Here is a 12373-nt window from a genome sequence, read left to right as displayed (position 1 = left end):
AACGAATTATAGTGACCAGCTATGCTCTATACGACCAGCCCATGTCAGAGAGTCCATTAACACGGTTAAAAAACCATAATTTAGATCTTTAAAGTACAAGAAAAGATTCTTAACTGGATAGTCTTCCTCTCCCACTTTATGTTTCCACTTTAAGGACACACTACGCATACCTTTTTATATGGAGCTTGATAAAGAAATAAATTTTCTTCTCGTCTACAATGATAACCTCGCCATGTTTTCTTGTTATTAATTGGGTAGGGTAGGTACAGTTCAAACCAAAAAACAATAGAAAAGGAGATGGACAGTATAAACTATACCAAACAAACGAACCTTAAGACGCAGCGGAGTTTCAAATTTTTATTTGTTGACAGTCCAATGGTTGCTAACTTCTGTTACTTGAACATTATTTCTTTTCAACTTAAAAATACACTCTGTTCATAACTTACTTAGAATTGCATTAATCAAAATCAATAAATAGTAAAGTGTAATTTATACAGTCGACATGATACTTGACACAGTCACAAGGTCGTTCAGCGTTGACTTTGACAAAATTCACTGACTGAGTTAATCTGGAAACTTTTCAATTCATTAGTTCTCTCTTTTGCAGCCCCAGACCCCTGGTGGGCACTCGGCTTTAGCAGCCATTTCATCTTTTTTCTCATCATCTTCCTTTTCCTCTTTCTCAGAGACCTCGTTTCGTTTGCAGCCCCAGACCCCTGGTGGACAGTCTTCTTCAATCTTGTCTTTCTTACAGCCCCAGACCCCTGGTGGACAATCTTCTTCAATCTTGTCTTTCTTACAGCCCCAGACCCCTGGTGGACAATCTTCTTCAATCTTGTCTTTCTTACAGCCCCAAACCCCGGGAGGACAATCATTTTCGACCGAGTCTTTCTTACAACCCCAGACCCCTGGTGGGCATCCTTCTTCGCCTGACTCTTCCTTTTTTATTTCTCGCTTGCATCCCCACACTCCGGGGGGACAATCTTCATCGTTATTGCTTTTCACTGACCGCGTAGATCTTCCTTTTGGTTTGAACCAACTTTTGACAGAGGCAAATAGACCTCGTTTGCAGCCCCAGACTCCAGGTGGACAGTCTTCGTCGTTGCTTTTCTTTATTTTGAAGTTTCGCTTACAGCCCCACACACCGGGGGGACAATCTTCATCCAGCTCCTCGATGACGTTCTTCTTACATCCCCAGACTCCTGGAGGACAGTCATCATCAGTTCTTGTGCTCTCTATTTCCGAGCGCTTACATCCCCAGACTCCTGGGGGGCAGTCATCCTCCCACAACCTATTTCTTCTCAGTGGATTGCTGACTGCTTCGTGTGAAAGGGCAACAATCGTAATAACGGCAAATATAGTCCAACTCATTTTTCTAAAAAAGAAAAAGGAAAACATAACTTAGAACAGTTGCATAAGATACTCACCTTAAAAAATAGTTTCTGAGAAGCACTGTAGGAAATAAATGGGTCGCCGCACGAAAACGCATTTTAGCTCTGTTGAAAAGGAATTTCGTTCAGTAATTTACTAAAACTTTCCCATTCGAGCTCCATCCGTAAGGTAAGCGTCGACTTTTATCCCACATTCCAAATTTTTCTAAGTCAAGTCAGAACCCTTTTGGTGAGACCCCCTCTGATTAAGACCTGTTGATTGAAACTATCACTTCGTTTCAAATAGAATGTAGGCGACCTTTTTACCTCACTCTTGGGTGTCAAGTGGGTAACAAGATTACTTTCAGTCCGTTTTCATCAGATCCCGCTTTAAAAAGAACTTCTGTGCGCGAAGAAGAACAATTGATACCTTCAACAGTCTTTTCCTTTGTAAGGGACAACATGCTTTAACATGGCACTTAGCCATGAAAGCTTCAATTGTATTGAAGCCTATGAAAGCACAAAGAACAATTGATACCTGCAACAGTCTTTTCCTTTGTAAGGGACAACATGCACTTAGCCATGAAAGCTTCAATTTTATGAAGCCTATGAAAGCTTCAATTGTATTTCAGTAGAAAGCATTCAGAATGTCATTTCATAAATGATTGTTTATAGCTCTAAAATTTCGAACGCGCTCTCGATTTTATAGACCCCAGAGATATGAGTAAAAAAAAACAACTGTAATTAAAAGTCACATGAACTAGTGAATGAAGGAAGAAAGGAGATGAAGAGAGGAGAAGAAGTAAATGCAAATCTTTTTTCTCAAGCACAGAAATGATTGCTAACAGTCGAAGCAGGTGAAGGTGGGGTGAACTTGCGGTTTTTAACCGAGATATACAATTCTTTTGACAATCAGCCGACAAAGAATCCTCTGAATAGAGGTGTGTGTCTGTTACATACTGAAAAAAGGTGGAACTTTTCAGGTCCACAAAAAAATACAGCCTGACAGGGAAAATTAAAAAGAAGTTGGATCATGGAGAGTCTTCATTGTTGAGAGAAATCAATGAAGAAAAACCACAAGATGACTTTTTGTCTTATGGCTGTGAAAGAGAAAGTGACTGATATCAATTATGACAAAAAAAGTAGACTAAAAGCTTTTTTTACAATGGTCATCATGCATTGAAACACATTGGTTTCTAAGAAGAAGTCATTATTGGAAGCTCAACGCTATCCCAATGAACAAACAATTTAAGAATTGTTTTTAAAAAATTGAATTGAGAAATAGTTTTTATAAAACTGATAATGGCCGTCCCATGTTATGGACAAAAGTCAATTCGTGTGTCTATTGTTAATGCGAAGATATTCCTCTTTGTTTTTTCCTTCCCACTTAAGCCGATACACCAAGATGAACGAATGCATAAACAAACCCATTGGAGTAATAAAATAATATAAAACGCAGATGTCAAAACACTCACATCTACAGAAGAACTTCTTCATGAATCTGGATGAAAAGATGATTTTTTCGCGAAGGTACAATAATACGAAAAAACGATTTGCCCTGATTACTCAGAGAGTCTGTTCATAAACCCGGCATGCACTGAAAACAATATGTCCGTGGTGTTACTTTCTCTTCAACTTACTTTTCAAATGTGCTTGACAAAAACTTTTCTTCTTTGCTGAGAAGTTCCCACTGTAGCAAGTCGTCGAGTTCGTCCGTTGAAAGTGTTCTATTTGGCGAAATGTTTGTGAACGATTTATATCCTTAGGTAAGAATTTGATGAATCCCCCCGTTGCGCGTCATATACATTTAGCCTGAGTCTTTACAACAAAAGTTTTTAACGAAGTTTTAATTTTGTCGGTGTTTTTCAGAGCTGTGATTGGTTTAGTGCAGAGGGCGGCGGTTTAGAGCTAATTTAAAAAGACAAAAACAATTACAAGCTACTAAAATCCGAATACATGCCAATTAGCAGCTTAATTCCATGGCAAAGAAACTATCATGAGATCTTTATCGACGTTTTAAGGTAACCCGCTGATAAGGCAAGTGGAAGATGTTTCTTTATCAAACTGAGGAACATATTTTACAAGTTCCTTTTTGAATCCCGTGCCTACTCACTACGCCTCATTGTAATCACAGAAGATTAAATTCCAGTATGTTAATTGCATCCTCACAAACACCCTTCTTCATGAAATATGATGACCGCAGATAGTAAAGATATTCGAAGATGGTAATTCGAACCAACCCAATACACTTTGAAATTTTTTAGAAAAATTTTCAGATGATTTACCCTTGTTAGTTTTATACAGGCTTCGCGTTCTTCTCGCTTTCGAAATTTTCATCTCTGCCCTGGGAAACAGGTGTTTTTCACCTACGTGTTTAGATCAATTTTCTTTATAATAGTTTTCATGGCTGAGGCAAACTATATTTGCTGGTTTCTGCGGTTAAGATTAAGATACTGACGCATATCATAGCTGCGATTAGATTTAAAAGCTTTAAGACCTTTGGTGACTTTCTCTGACGGCAAAACCAATATTCTGTCAAAAATGTATACTTTACTAAGGATGAGTAAAACGTGTTTGCCTTGTTGGTTTGATTGAAGATGCCTGCGCTGATGAGTTACCAAAGTGAGGAAAGTCTTTTTCCCAAAAAACATCTCGTGCAAACCGGATGCATTTTGATATAAAACCCGCACTTCAAGGAGGAATTAGCAGCTGAAACCTTTCGATTTTAAAATTAGTAGGATTTTTCTAAAATTTATTTTGCTGTATATGGTTTTACGGTTTGTTTTGGGACCTTTTATGTCGGACCACTGAATGACATATATGCTCTATTCATCGGATTTGGAAGGAACGTGGTGCACAAGCCACAAGAAAAAAATCCTTTATTCAGGAGATTGTAGAAACTACTGCACCTTAAACATGACACCAGCCAGTAAAAACAGAAAGAAAGGTACGACACCTGAACTAAACAAATAAAACTGGACTACTTTGAACGAGATGCCCAATCCAAATTTGCGATAAGAGATTTGTACGCCACTTTTCAATCGTGCGATCAAATTTGCATACAAACAGTCTTCACTTTCATAAAACGAATCTTTCAGTATCAATAGTTTTTCTCGCGTAATCAGTGAGGTTAAAAGATGGTGTATGAGCACGATATATGGCGTCGAGTGAATGAGACGTGAATAGGTTACGAAACGTTAAGGTGTGAACAGGAATAGTGGGTGAACATAACCTAACAGCTCACAGCTGTTGGGATAAAGAATACAACGCTCTCCACAGGAAATGGATAAGAAACAACTGCAGTAGGCTGTAAAAAATCTTTTCAAATCCCACAAAAAATGCCTTGAAAACCTTCACATTACTTGATCACAAGTATCCAAGTTCAACTGAAAGCATCCCGACTGCTACTGAGAAACTTCGACAAGCGTTTTGGTTAAAACAGTTTGACGCGACAGACAACTAAACAGAAAGAAATGTCGCTGTTTTGTTTTTTTTTTTGAACTAAGTCAGTAACTGGGATGCTCAAGTAAATTTTCGTGAGTCGATTTCTTTGTTCTCCAAGTTTTTGATGTCTCATATCTAAAACTAATATTTTCAAAATTTATCACTCGTTCGGTTGACATTGCTGGGCAAGGCCGTAGGTCTTAAGTGACTTCTTATGTCCCTTCCCCTACCTCGCAAAGAGAAGAACTTTCAAAACTTGAAGGCTAGAGGAAGAAACTAGAACCTGTAGCTCTCGAGAAAACGTCCAGCCGAAAGAAGAGGACAACCTTGTGTAAAATTTCGCTTAACTTTCTCCCCGCCCCACCAGTGGACTCTTATTAAAAAGGCATCGAATGACTAAGAACGGTATAATCACGCTTTTGTTGTTTTCGTCGGTGAGAGCCATTGTAACACTTTCTGCTAAGAGATTACAAAAAAAGGGGGCTGGAACAACAAACACCAAGGTGTCTCTATAATGTGTCATTCCCGTGCAAATGCCTGCTAAAAGAAACTCTCACATTAAAATTATGATTTTAAACTTCGCTGTCACATACAGCGGAATCAAAAGTAGAATGATTTTTTAAAGTTATTTTCACAATTCTTTCGCTCTCGACTACATCAAAAGAAAAGATAAAACCCCTCGTAGTTTTAATGAAATGATTTGCTTGAATTCAAATCGATTATTTTGATTTTAATGATGTCTCATTTGTTCGCGAACAACAAAAAAAGCACTGCACATGCGACTAATGTCGTTAAGCCGGCCTTACCTTAGGCAATGCTGCACAAGCCTTCCTGGTCGGGATTGTTCCCGGATCAAAGCTATTCAAAGAGTGGGCAGAGTATACTAGGTCAGCATAGTATTTAGATACCTCGTCATGTTACTAAGAGGGGCGCGTGGTCGGTCACATCTCAGCCAACAAAAGTTCCATTTTATGACAACTTATCATTAAGAAGTCCTGTAGCAAATTAGCGTCAATAAAAATGGACACCACTTAGATCATAAGAAAACCCATGTTCTTCAATTTCAAAACCACACTTTTTCGCGATAATATTGCTTTTTTAGACTTGATATCCTGAGCAAACAAAAATAGCGAGTACCAGTTTTCGAGATATCTTATTTTTTTTAGTAAGAAGGGAAGATCCTTAATCTTAATCTTTTTTTTCCAAAAGATTCCCAAAATATAGTCTGCATTTTATGTCATATATCATTCTTTGATTTTTTGTACGGCTTTTGGGTATAAGCGAGAAATTTGGGTATAAGCAAGAAATTTGGGTATAAGCAAGAAATTTGGGTATAAGCAAGAAACATGCAAATAAATCATGGTGTAAACAGTTTTGACCCTCATAAGAAGCTCAACTACCGGTCCAAAATGAAAACATTACCAATCACCACAAAAAAACGATACGAATTATTTCTTTTAAGGGAGAACATTCAAAGAAAAACCTTTTCTTCTATGACGAATGAAAACATTGGCCAGTTACCTACGATAGATTCAGCCAGCCATAGAGAACATCCATCGTCCTCGTGGGTAAAAAAAATGTGAAGTAAACAAACGTTGATTCTGGTTTAAAATTACTTTCTGGAAAACAGTTATTGAAAAAATCCTGAACCACAAAAAAGGGCACCGGCATAGTATGTGTGGGACACTGATTTTTTATTCAACCACATGAAATTTCTTCACTCGATTCGTGTTTCAGTGAACGGTTCATTCAAGTTAAGCAAATAATTTGGATATATCAACAAAGTTGAAATGGTAAATTGGCCACCGTAAAGATTACAAAAGCTGTCGTTTCGAGCGTTAGCCCTTCGTCGGAGCGACGAAGGGCTAAAGCTCGAAACGTCAGCTTTTGTAATCGTTACGGTGGCCAATTTACCATTTCAACTTTGTTGATTTATCCAAATTATTTCGTTACCCCAACCGACGCAGCCCCAAACAGTTTCTTTAGAAACTATCAGCCTTTATTCAAGTTAAGCAAAGCTGTGTGAAATACCCGGCGACCTTAAGAGTTAAAAGCCCCTTTCCATTAAATTCGTGAGAAATTTGAATGAAAGACTATAGACTTCATTCTCGTTGTTTTTTGTTTCCTTTGCTTTGTAGAGTTTTTAATGGTATTTTCATATGGAAATGTCCAGTTGTAGTATGGCACATCGTTTTGTACAAGGAGGCTGGACATAACTTGACACAAGGGCGCTTGAGTACTCTCAGTCTTGACAGAGAAACGACAAAAAAAAAAAACGAAAAACAAAAATCAAAACGGTTCAGTTAGTGAGGTTAGGAAAGATTTGTCTTCTTCCAGTGTGTACAGTGCGGTGATGACCAATGAGATGAGAAAATTAGAGGTTACATAAATTTTCTTGCTTTTCGTTTTCATGAAATCAACTCGTTTTTTGTACACCAGTACACCACAACCTTTCTAATAGACAACACAGCGGAAGAACTTGGAAAGCTGATTAATCCAAAAGCAGATTTCCACCACTTCCTTTGCTCGGTTCCATTACACAAAACGCTTCAACGACCTTCATCATATTGTGTAGTACTTTTTCGCTTGGCGATAAGCTGGAACTCAAACACACTTGAAAGTTCTTCTCAGAGATTATGACTACACCACACGCGCACAACGAGAGGCAGGTGACTAACATACTAGCCAAATACCAGTACATATGGATACACACCAGTAAAATGTTTGATTTATTGGTTTTCAAAATGCTTGGAGAGTTATTTTCGAGAACGGAGTCACCATGTCATGGAGTTTATGTGCGAGCGCAGGCGCGCGCCACACATATGGGTTATTTATCTATTTTTTTCGGTTTTCCATCCGAACCGTACCCAAACCTCTTTTTTGGACCCTGTTTTCTCGGGAGGAGGAGCGTGAGCTCATTTCCACCTGGTTATCGGAAAGTCTACCTCGGGAGTTTTTCTCACTGTAAATTGTCGCACATCAGTTTCTTTTTTCAGCAGATTATGCGGCAAGCAAGAAGGGCAGGCAAGTAAATTCTTATATTAGCAATCATGGTCATCAGGTTCCATTCTAATCATGCAAAATTCTTGAAAAGTTGAAATAGAAAACCCCCTAGACTCCTGTTCCACTGAAACCTTAGCTGTAAATTTTATATTGGAGAGGTGTTTTCGATTCCTCTTGACAGCTTCCTTGTGCTAACTTGCTTTTGTATTTCCACGTGGCAGGGAAATCCCACACGGGTTAAAACCACTAAACGACTGAGCGACTGTTGCACTCTCTTTTATATTTAGTGCTGTGGCGCCACGGTTTTCTAAACCCGCGAGTAAGTTTTAAATCTTAAGCCGATGAGCCCAGCGAGCTAGCAGTGCCCTAGCAAGCGATCTGTGCCACTTCAGGTTTCAAACTTATTCGCGAGTGAAGAAATGCTTATAGGGCTTGTAAGGCTGAGAGTCCTTTCATTTTTCTTTTTTCTCGAAACCTAAACATACCCAAGTAATGTTCTTATATTTAAAAGCATATGGTAGATTGTTTTACTAAATCAATGCAGCCGTGACCAAGAAACGTATCAAAGAAAATTTTTTGTTGTGATGTGGCAAGTCAGGTTTCCACACGCTGTGCAATTTTTTCTGATGTCGTGATCAAGATGTCCAACTCTTCAAATTTGGTTTAAAAAAGCAATTAACAAAAAAAAATTACGTCGAAAAAGCGCAGAAAACTTTCAAACGTAATAGCGTAGTATTATTCACAATACTCAGTGAAAAAAGTGACACTTTTTTGGACACCCACGTCAGCCTCATGGGGACAAACGCATAGCGTTGGCTTGTTGTTCGTACGCACCAAGTCTTTACGGTTCTGTTGCAAAGTAAAGAGAAAATATGGAAAATTTAACCCATACATACTCGTATGTAGCCCTATGCATTCGTATGTATCCCTACGTCACTTGTGTGTCACGCGTCGTACTCGTGTGGTGTTTTAGTCATGATCTGTCTTGTACTCATGAAAGTTTCTTGAACTGGAAATCAGTTTGATGGTAACAAATACCAAAGAACAAGGCCATCGCCCTGTCTGCATTTGCGGTCCCCTGATGGGACACAAACTGTAGCTTTTTCTGTGTCAACTACAAGTAGCATAACTGGGTTATTGTTTTAAATTGGCTCAGGTTCTACCTGAATTCCACTCAAGAGTGCTTTATTGCCTGGAGCAGAGACGTGGGGGATAACTTTTAGTAGAGTAAATGTTTCGGAGCCTTCAAGTGACACTTGAGATCTGTAAGTGATTTTGGTTTTGTTTTATTTCTTTAGCTAAATGCAGAATGTTACACAACAAGGGGGTGATCTCGCGCTTGGTATAACAGGAGTATTTTTCTCCTCGTGTTACAACGAAAAGCTACTAAGCCAATTATCTTACTAAGTCTTGCACTAAGTGAAGCAAACGTTAAATTAACAAAACTGAAGTGCTTTCCATATGAATCAAAGGCTCTGTGAATTGGATAAGCCAATGTCATTTGTGTCGTCAATAGAAATGGGTGTTTGATTTCCTTACTAAGGTATGAATCGTTAGACTGGTAAATGAGCATTATGAGGAATATGATGCGAGACTAAATTAGGCCTCTGAGACAGAAAAAATATGGCCTGATTAGGATTTGGTGCAAGACAATCACTGTTCCAGATTTTACTGTTAAGGTTTATGGAATGAAAGTTCAAAAGGGTGCTGTTTTGTTTATAATAAAACTATTGTTCCAATATTGAGCTCAGTATTTACTTGCGATGCAAGCATTGGAATAGGCATGTAAAATCTGGATGGAACGCACGGACATAAGGATAAGCATATATGCATAAGATTATCAAAACGTTGCCTTCTTTTTATGCTTGGACTGTCTAGTTAAGACTTGGTTGGCATAAGCGTAAGCATAAACATAAGCTAAAAACTTTCAGGCAATCAGCAAGCACTATACTGCTTATACCAACCATGTCCCTATTTTACATAACATCGACTGAGCACTTGTGCTCATGTTTATGTTGCAGCTGAGCCCACCTGCACATTAGCTTGTTATGTTTATGCCTATGCTTGTGTTGCAACCGAGTACTGCCCTTGAAGCCTGTTTCACACTTCTAAGATAATTATTAGCACGAGGATGAAAAAACAAGTACAAGGATGTTCACACCACTCTAAATTCTGTTTTTCAGAATTCTTATTGTTAGTCAGTGATACTCAAAACAAGGATTTTTTCCTTATTTTGAGAGTGAATTCCTTGAAATGTAAGGATCAAGATATCTGCTTTTAAGAATTTTATACTCTCCAATGAAAGTTCCTCAGTTTAAGAATACCACTATTAAAAATAAGATTTACATTCCTTGTTTTAAGAATTATGACTTTGAATTCTCATTTTAAGGACATTTCCACTATTGAATAAATATCTCAAATCCTTGCTTTTAGCAAGTATTCACTTATGTAGAAAGGTTCTTCTTCCAACTAGATTTATGATAAATCCTTGCCAAAATTTCAAAATCTCTGTGGAATTGTGCTTGCCAAATTCCAAAGGAAATATAAGTAGATATAATTTGAAAAACTTTTTTACATTGATTTTTCTTTCAACACACTCAATATCTGTGATTCTTCATGAAACAAGACCACAGTTTTGAGTGCTGCTAGTTTACCCTAAATATAAAGCATTAGGAATATCCTTGTTGCATCTAATTCACAAAATTTTTAATTTTAAATGACAATCAAAGTGGTTGTCAAAATAAATCATAAATTTATAACTTCCAGAAGAATAAGCATGGAATGTAAACTGCTACCATTTGTAACTTTTACATACAATCATGTGATTACTATACAAAAAATTACTGAACCAGAGTAAAGAATCTCAAACTAAATATAAACCACTTGTTGACAGAAGTAATTACAGTCATACACCAGCAAGGATATTCATCCTTGTAAAGGGATTGTTGTTGTGACTGTCAACTTATTATTGTTTTAATCTCCAGTATGATTCAAAAGAAAAGTTACCGTATCAATTTCTTGAAGAATATGTCCTAAAGCCTCTACAATGAGCATTTAGGTACAGGCAAATCTGTAGGAAGATTTTTGACGAAGAGAAAGAGTAATCTTCAGTATGATTCAAAGGAAAGGCTACTATACCTCTTCCTTGAGGAATTTGTGTTTGTCATGAAGCCACTATATACTGTTTATTTTAGTATTGGTGAATCTGCATAAAGATTTTTATTCAATCGTTAAAACTTCTGCATATTAAGTTAAGATGTAGCTGTGCCATTTCTTGAAGAGTTGGTGTTAGGTATAAAGCCATGTCACTTTGCTGTTAATTTGATATACATCAAATGAAGTGAGGTGTAACTTAAAGTCTTGCTTCAAAATAAAACTTGCTGCTGTGCAGGTATCTTAAGTTCAAATAATGTTAAACATTTTAAAGAAAGCACAATTTGGGTTTATTAATGTCAGATTAAAAGTTTTTGTTGAGTTTGTAGTATGGCCTGGCTAACCTGTGTTACATGCACAAAATATTGATAGAAAGAACCACTTCCTGGAGTTAAGATCCTTGTCTCAAGGACAAAGAGATGATGTATTATTTAACAATCTTTGAGAAGTAAGTGCTTTCTTTTGAGATCTTTACTTACTCATTTTGAAAAAAATAGGTCTTACTCTGAGAAACTTTAGTCACCTAATAAGGTAAGGCCTCTGTTATCAGTTTTAGGCAGTATTTGTCACTCACTGTCAGTGTATATTCCTTGTTTTGAGAACTGATAATCACACTCATTTTGAGTGATATCAATCCCCATCTTTAGAACTTCCTGTTCATCACTCCAGGACGCATTTTTATGAAAAAATCCTTAATTCAACGTATCTGGAAACGTACAAACCTAACAGTGCAGTGCGAGTTACACCATTGAAGAAAACAGCATATCGATTGATTGAACTTATGCTTGAGCTTCTTTCACTGCAGTTCCCACTTGTGAACCACTTTCCAACGTCGATACAGCTCCAGGAATAGCAAACAAGCCTCAAACAAGTCACTTTACGAGCAGTTGGCCGTGAGCGACACTTCAGAATCGGACTATCGGCGAGCAGCGACTCGAGTCGTTTGAGCCCGCGGTTGAAATTACCAAAGACCAGCGTTTTAAATGTAAAATCTATATATAGATAAAGTTTCACCCCAGTTTAACAACCTGTTTCGGTGGCCTTATCGTAAAAAGCAGTGCGGTGGCTCACATTCTCGGGGTAGCGATGTAGGTGGTTCAAATGCGACGTCCTCATGTATATTCTGAGTTTCGCTTACCTTTCCTTCTTTATTATCTTTTTTTTTTCTTTTTCGGACACAATAATCATTTTCCTGGATGTGTACATTTAAAAATAGAAGTATTTATGACATAAATGAAATATACGCTGCAAAAGATAAAAGTGTATTCGGAGATTGGGCAAACTTTAATTAATTCACAAATGAGAAACGTATACTTTTTTACTCTTTCAAGATTATCATAGGCTTCTTTTTCACCCCAACACTATTCTTAGCAACAAAGGTCGCCATTTCGTTTGTTTATCAC

At 37.5% G+C, this 12373-nt stretch overlaps 1 protein-coding gene across 3 annotated transcripts; it reads right to left on the bottom strand.

The window, feature by feature from the left end:
- Positions 1-343: 343 nt before the first annotated feature.
- LOC111325291 (uncharacterized) lies at positions 344-5771 on the bottom strand. 3 transcript variants are annotated; one of them, XM_022929096.2, is made up of 2 exons: positions 5621-5771; positions 344-1375 (listed from the first exon to the last, which is right to left on the bottom strand). In XM_022929096.2, the coding sequence occupies exon 2, from the start codon at positions 1369-1371 to the stop codon at positions 589-591; it is 783 nt and encodes a 260-aa protein (XP_022784831.1). In that variant the 5' UTR covers positions 1372-1375; positions 5621-5771; the 3' UTR covers positions 344-588. The 3 variants fall into 3 exon arrangements, with proteins under 3 accessions (XP_022784831.1, XP_088613557.1, XP_088613558.1); XM_088757431.1 differs by lacking the exon at positions 5621-5771 and adding an exon at positions 3011-3186; XM_088757432.1 differs by lacking the exon at positions 5621-5771 and adding an exon at positions 2846-2863.
- Positions 5772-12373: the final 6602 nt, after the last annotated feature.

This window comes from Stylophora pistillata, chromosome 4, assembly GCF_964205215.1.
Source record: "Stylophora pistillata chromosome 4, jaStyPist1.2, whole genome shotgun sequence".
Classification (NCBI taxonomy): Eukaryota; Metazoa; Cnidaria; class Anthozoa; order Scleractinia; family Pocilloporidae; genus Stylophora; species Stylophora pistillata.
This window is presented reverse-complemented; position numbering and strand designations above follow the sequence as displayed.